At 37.4% G+C, this 7,628-nt stretch overlaps 1 protein-coding gene across 1 annotated transcript; it reads right to left on the reverse strand.

Moving 5' to 3' along the window:
* Nucleotides 1-263: 263 nt before the first annotated feature.
* On the reverse strand, nt 264-6,766 carry LOC113208677 (protein mothers against dpp). Its single transcript, XM_026425785.2, has 8 exons — nt 6,601-6,766; nt 5,646-5,995; nt 5,397-5,568; nt 5,074-5,310; nt 4,853-4,968; nt 4,571-4,769; nt 4,229-4,469; nt 264-4,134 (listed from the first exon to the last, which is right to left on the reverse strand). The coding sequence occupies exons 2-8, from the start codon at nt 5,931-5,933 to the stop codon at nt 3,975-3,977; spliced, it is 1,413 nt and encodes a 470-aa protein (XP_026281570.1). The 5' UTR covers nt 5,934-5,995; nt 6,601-6,766; the 3' UTR covers nt 264-3,974.
* Nucleotides 6,767-7,628: the final 862 nt, after the last annotated feature.

Raw genomic sequence — 7,628 nt, forward strand, 5'->3', positions numbered from 1 at the left:
AAAAAAAACTAGCTCGAGTCACGACGCAAACGGGGAGCTTAACAGCTAAAAATGGCACGAGGGCCGACCATCTGCCTTCATATTACATCTTTGTGTTCGCATTTTCTTTGACACTTAGAAAAAATGATGGGTGTCACCATTGATTGATTGACCTATAAGCTCACATTTTCTTGAAACACTTTCCATCCGGCTCTTCACATTCTTCTGGCGAAGGTTCGGTTTTGGGTCTAGTCAGCACATTTGGCAATGCAATAATAAAATCATTATTTACTTCAACACTCATTTATTTTATTTTGAAACTCTTTATTGTAGTTTGTACAAGGTATCATAAAAGCATGCAGGATTGTTTGAAATGGTACCCAAACTGTAGCACTTACAGTTAACTACTAGCCCACTTTTAACTCAAACATTCCAGGACAGTACCTTTGAAGTAATCAAGGCTTTCCCCACACACACGCAAGCGCATAAATTAACCTACACTAAGTCTGGCACATAAGAGGAATCTAGTTTTTCAGCATGAGAAACATCATACACTTCCCCTTCCATATTCCTCTCATCAAAAATGTAAGTCTTACTATAAGGAAGGGGCAGAAAAGCACAATAGGATGCATTTAACAACACAACTTGGGGGAAAGCACCAAAACATAAGCTTACTTAATAAACAAGTTGCTTAGGCACTAATACAATACAATCAATCATATGAAATATATATATACAGCTTGTGCTTCCCAATACTACTCTTAAATACTCTTCAGAAAACATAACTAGGGAATCTGCTATATAGGTACCCTAAATAGATTGATCCCCTTTAACTTCAGTATCTGACAAATAAGTAACTTATGCCACCCTGAACATTGACAATATATGGCCGGATTTAAGAAGACTGAAACAATAAAGCATCTCATAATTTATAATTTCACAGCACTAACATAACACCTAATCCGTAAAGATGCATATAATTCAAAATCATAATCGTAACAAGATACACTGGTCAAATATAATGGCAAAACCATTTGTCTTTATCGTTGATTATTAATTAAATATATATTTTCAAACATGTGAAGCTCGACAGAAAAAATGAATAGACTATAAACCATTTGTATAAAATCTCTAATGGAAAATAACATAACATGAAACTAATAGAATTCAAAGCTGGAAAATTTGAGGACAGTTACTAACGGCATGGTGCATCGAGTCCATTATATTCAATTTCACAGAAATATCAGACAGCATAAGAACTAAACTTACTGAGAATATCACTTCATCACCATAGGCAATATACTTTTGAATTAACCAATTAACTCATAAAAAACACAACAGAGAAAAATCACGGTTTAGTTGTGTTGCTATAACTTAGATCTTTTCATAACATAAAAGAAATTCTCAAGAAAACAGAAACAGGAAGAGAGCCATTTTAAGCAAAGTTTAAGAATATAAAAGGAAGCGAAAAATCAACAAATTATAAAGAAACTAATTAAAAAGAAAAAAAAGGCACAATGCCCCTGTCGGGTGAAACTTTGTAAATCAGGGCCTGAAGATTCAAGGTGAGAGGCCAAATAGATATCAAGAAGTTTCATGACAATAAGAAAAAGGGCAGATTTAAACTTTACACAAATTAACAGGGAGGCACAGGCTGAAAGAACCAGGTGGCGCATACATACCACAAAAAGCACTCAAAAATATTCTGATAAGTATGTAATAATAAACTACAAATTTTCCTCAATGAAAGACACATATACACCACACAAATATAATTGAGGCTACAATTACACATCAGTCCATCATAAACCATAGGAGATCATCACTTAAATGGTAATTTATAACCATATTTATAGCCATACAACCTACATATTAACCACACATTTGGTACTTTCAGTTCTCATAATTCAAAGAAAGTTTTACTTCTAGTTTAAAGTATTGGTAGAAAGAGTAAGCATTAACCTTACTACACCAGCACAGTTGGCGTTAAGGAATACATCCAAGCATCATGATGTAGGACAATATAGATCCCTTGTGTTGCACAGCAGGGAGCTATTCAAATAGCTCCACTTAAGTATATAATTTTGAGCATAGTACTTGTGACATCTCCTTCAAACACAGGCATATTTCATCTGTGTTATCCAGATAGGACTGCCCCAAGTTTGATAAAACACATCTCAAAGAATATAATTTTCCATAAGTAAAATTTGCAGCTACTTAAATTTTTCAGCACCTGGAAGTTGCTATGTCCAAAGAGCTTTTAATACTTCATATAATTCTTTGCATCCTGTAGTTTTCTGACAATAGCCTAGTTATAATTGCTCTGCCCTTCATCACAAACAAGATTTTTATAAATACATATAATGAACCATATATAAAATATTGGAATGACAATTCAATTCTACCTTGGACTCAGAAGACGCCAAAACCCAGGTACCTATTGCAAATGACAAAGCAAAAATTGACATTTGGCTGAAGAATAAAAAGCATTAATTTAGAATAAATCTTTGTCTTCAAAGCTGAAGTCATGCGTCATAGGGACGAAATTCCTCAAAGGCAAAGGAAATTCAGACTCACAAGAGTAAACAGCAGGCACATCACACATTACACTTAGTCAACAAGCAATATTGTACCCTATGATACCATAGGCAATGGCACTTTCAATTCTTTAAAAATTTTGCTCCGTTTTAACAGTTTTACCAGAGCAAAAATAAAATGAAACTCATTCTAAAATAAAAAAGTGAGACATTCACAGGAACTTCTTCAATTATAAAACAACCACAACTGTGGTACATGTTATAAACCGAAGTCATTTAAGTGAGAATGTCAATACTTAAAAACATGAGTTAACCCAAAGAATTCATCGACTACAATTACAGACAAATTTGAAACAATATATGTGGCAAATTTTGGAAGCAGTGCTTGTCAGACCATGAATGGCAGACTGGGCAGAGAAAATTGTCATCAGACAAAAATAAGCTGCATAAGAAATAATGCAGTGTAAACAAGATAACAGCCACCGGCTGGTTGAGAGAAATCTGACACAAACAAAATCAATAGTCATCAGATATGAAAGATCAAATGACACTGCCAGGTATATCCTTGTATTTTAATTTATAGATTTTAAGATTTTTCAATCAACATCAAAAGATAACACATGTTATGGACTAGTTTGTTTTATGTTGTTTTACATTGATGTGGATCAATTACTTATAAAAGACAATAGCATCATGAGCAATATACATAAGGTACATCCTTTATATAATTTGGCACAGCATAAATAAATAATGCATCAAACTCATGCTTTCTAAGCAAAAACAAAAAAATGAGAGTATGATAGATTACAATTCCAGAAGTGAGAATATGGAAATAACTTGTCCACATAGCATGTCAAAATGAAGGCAGCATACAGTGCTACCAATATACATGCTAGCTGAGAGAGCCAAAAGAAAACAACATAAGAGCTGCAGGAGCAGCATGAAACAATAAGGCAACAAACATTGAGATTTATGTCAATTGATGAAAGATTTAAAAAGGCCTATAAGGTAACAGGAACAAAAGACAAAAGAGTTATTATGCAAATTCTGAAATTTTTCTACTAAGACCCAAAATCAATCATATTCTTCAATTTCAAAATGAGTTACATGACTGAGGATAAAATAAATGGTCACATCCTGATAATCACAGTTTGCTTGGTATCGAAGAGTTTTGAATTCCATATTTGCACAACACTTCGAGGGACACTTAAGTGATTTGAAATATTTCATCACAAGAAGAATTAGCCAAGCTGGTTTGACATGGTTAAAGGTGTGAAAGCAAAGACACAGCTGTAGCTTAACCTGCACAAGGCAACAACACTCAGGTAAGTGGAGCAGGAGCAGATCACTGTAATTGGACTATCACATCACTCAAAGCTAAATAAAGGTAAAAGAATTGGCAACATCTGTGTGGGAAATAATTATTGATTGACCATGAATAAGTCTACTCAAGTATACTTAAGAGACCGATGAAATAGCATTGTGTGGGGCACCCATCTGGGTTAAAACTTTATCCAACCACTGTAAAGGTCCATGAAGGTGGACTTCAATCCAGCATGGTGTACTTGTCACATCCTGACGGTGATATTCTGCACCCCACCCTTTGACAAATGACATTCTGCAAAAGATAAAAAAAATAATTCATGAGCATGTGAGCAAATTTCAATAAAACTTATCGATGGGCATAGCAAGAAGGATTACAGGTGACTTACCGAATAGTGCACATTTTTGTAAGTTCATATACTGCTTCAAAACCATGATTAACACTTTGTGACAATAACTGAGCAAACTCCTGGTTGTTGAAGATCTTCAAGGAACAGGATGGAGGAATCTTGCAAACTGTGCTAGGGTGGAAACCATGGTGATGGTTACAGTTCCTTGACTGCACAAATATGGCACTGTCTGACATACATTCAGCATAGACCTCCCCACCCACATAATACAAATGAACACCTAAAAATTTTAAAAACAACATAATTATAAAAGAAGTGAAAAGGGTTAATTCAGAATTACATATGCAATTTGAAAATAATAATAACAGATAAGAAGATTACCTTTTCCAATGTGTCGTCTTGTGTTTTCAATGGTTGAATTTCTATTAACATTAGAAAGTTGTCCAAGGCAAAATCTGTCAAAGTTGTTGCTTGGGTTGGTGAATCCATCCACAGTTACTGAGTGTGCTTGGCAATGAAACACCTCCCCAACTCTGCAGTTCAATTCATAGTAAGCTATACTGGCCCAATACCTTGGTTCCTATCAGAAGGGAATGTACATGGTAAGACAAATCCAAATGGAAATTTCACAAATAAATAAATATGAAAGAACAGACTACACACTTGGTAGGACACAGGAGCAACTTCAGCACTCATTTTGGTTACATCCATTGCTTGGTCAGTATTATTGGAACCTGGTTGGCTGTCATCAGAGGGACTGTAAGCTGGAGGTGGTGTTTCTAGAAACAAAATAATTCGACTAATGCGTGTTCCAATAGAAATAAAAAGTAGACCAAGAAAACATTTGTCACAATAAAATCCTCTCCACACAAATGCACAATTACCTGGCAAGCCACTGCTGCCATAGGGGCTTTGCGGGCCACCTCCTGAGCTTGCTGGACTTGGCACACTGCTGATTGGGGAGCCAGGATTCTGACTGGCATGTGTACTTGATGTGCTGAAACCTATTGCAGAGTATGATACATTGTGCGGCATGGCAGGTTCTGGAATCTGTTGGAATGGCAGAAGTGAGTGCCCAGGTGCAAATTCACTATGGCGGGGCACAAGTACTGGTGGTAGCACTGAAAATAAAAAAAATAGTAGAAGAACTTTTGAAATAAAACTGTGCAGCTTCATTAAGAAATGAGATTACATATTACAGGCTCACCTGGACTCTCAACCCTCTTATAATGGTAAGGATTTATGCACACTTCTTTTTGTTTGGCAGAAAATGGATACTGACAATGTTCCAAAGGTTTTAACTCATGATGTGATTGAAGATCTGGCCACCTCCAAACCCGGCAATATATAACATGAGGCAGACCTTTGCGATGAGATACCTAGATAGAAATCTTTATTATTTCCTCATATACTAGGAAGAAAACAGATTGCTCTTAAGAATATAGGTTAAGCAAACCTGGAGTCTTCCATCCAAACTGCGGGGAATTGTCACACATTTACTGTCTGAGCCGGGTGAGCTAAGGGCTTTCTCAAGGTCTTCAATAGCACCTTTACGTTTCTTTAATTTTTTTACAAGTGAGTCAACGGCTTTCTCAGCCCACTTTTCTTCTTCATCTCCTTGTTTCCATCCAAGTAGCTTTTTGACAGCAGGACTTGTGAAAGAGAAGAGTGAATTGAGGGACGACATAGGTCCCCCAGACCCAGAGTCTCCATCATCAGTTTCCATAATGGCAGGATCTGACATTTTGGTGAGAAGTAGTAGTCCTTAGATAGTTAATAATCTTGAGTGATGAAAATAGACCACTTCTGTAAAGAAAAATAAATCAATGTAGCAAATCTAGAAAACTTAAGCAGAAGCCCAACAGCATATAATAATAATTACAAGGAGACAGAAAGAAAGGACATGAATGGCTAGGTTGTAGAGTACTGAGATTGCAGATGATGACATATGTTTGAGACAAAATAAATGGAATATGTACAAAAGTTGTGATAGGCAGGTGTAAGGTACCTAGCCTCAAAGACAGGGATACAGAACCAGTACAGCAAGTGTAGGTAAAACAAGGCTGGGAATCGGAAATGTGGGAAAATAAGAACTGCAAAGACCTACAAATGATTTATAATAATAAAACGATGTGCTGGCACATTGGCGCCGTGGGCAGCTAGTGAGAGATAATGCTCTAACCCCAAAATGAGCGACGGGCAAATAACAATCCAGGCAAACTTATCAGATAGTATTCAGTTGATCGGCGATACAAGAATGTTTAGTACTAGACAAGTTGGGAGAAAGAGATTGAAATTTAAGACAAAACTAGGAAACTTTAAAACATAAAGCACAAGACTGCATCTATTCGAGAAAAAATTGCAATATTTTAGATAGGTTGTAAATTGTACTGCTCGATAACTTAACTTACCTGTGTCAATCAAACGATGGCGCAAATTTAAGACATAATTCGGCTAGAACAAATTGAACCAACAAAAACAAATATGAATAATTAAAGAAGGATAACTAGGCTTCTGTTTACTGGCGACAGGATGTCGCGGAACACTCGGGATCTACTTTCTGACGGCGCCACTAGTATTCATACGCGTCTCTGAAGCTCAAACTTTATAAATGCTGTGCAAAAAAATGGCAAGGTACAGCGCATCAGTAATGCGCTTTAGAAACCGTTTTATTCAAATCGTTATACTCAGTCCGTAAATAATTTTTGCACTTTTCGCCTAAAGAAGAGATAAGTGAAGAACTATTTTATGCGATGCTGGACTTGGTTATCCCAGTCATCTCTCACCTCCCACCTCCCCCACCTGCCCCACTCCTCATCCCTTCTCAATCCCTCTTTCCCGGAAATGGGGAAATAGCCAGGCCAGGAGTGTGCCTCTTCGACACTTTCATGTTTTATGGTATGCTACCCCTTGTTTACCCTGCCCCTATGAAATAGACAACACGCCACAGCAAACTAGAATTTTTGCAAAGGAGCGGCGCTACAGAGATGGAAGGAACATGACGTGAGTAAGTTATCGGTCAGGCGAAGATGTGATCGAGAATTCGAGAATTTGTCAGTACATGCTCTACATTTTGTTTTTATTGTTATGTGAAACTACAAATGCCTGAAGGCTTTGAGCCGAAAGTCATAAATCTGACCTGATATCGGGATCCTCCCCGAGACCCAAGTCACCCAACACGACGCGGGATTTCCCTCCCAGTTTTCGAGATTCCGTCATATGGCTGTCGATACTAATGATTGGTGTATGCTTTTCAGTGCCTCTAGTATGAAACTCAGAGCAGGTTGTACACGAATGAAGGGTGCGGTGTCCCCCGAGCACCCCGAGGCATGTTTCAAATAGCGCCTGCTAAGCGCTGCGTAGGCAGCCCGCGAAGCAGCTGTGCGAAGAGGGCGGCCCAGTCTCTCTTCTCTACCCGCCAGGCGCCCCGAGTTGCGGA

This window comes from Frankliniella occidentalis, unplaced genomic scaffold (genome assembly GCF_000697945.3).
Source record: "Frankliniella occidentalis isolate FOCC.00 unplaced genomic scaffold, Focc_3.1 Scaffold20, whole genome shotgun sequence".
NCBI classification, from domain to species: Eukaryota; Metazoa; Arthropoda; class Insecta; order Thysanoptera; family Thripidae; genus Frankliniella; species Frankliniella occidentalis.

What these genes read in the sequence shown, in the direction of transcription:
- LOC113208677 (XM_026425785.2), bottom strand. Translation starts at nt 5,933, where the DNA reads ATGTCAGATCCTGCCATTATGGAAACTGATGATGGAGACTCTGGGTCT. An exon ending in TTGCTCCTGTGTCCTACCAA is followed by an intron (nt 4,770 to 4,852) that starts GTGTGTAGTCTG and finishes CCCTTCTGATAG; the next exon opens with GAACCAAGGTATTGGGCCAG. An exon ending in ACAAAAATGTGCACTATTCG is followed by an intron (nt 4,135 to 4,228) that starts GTAAGTCACCTG and finishes TATCTTTTGCAG; the next exon opens with AATGTCATTTGTCAAAGGGT.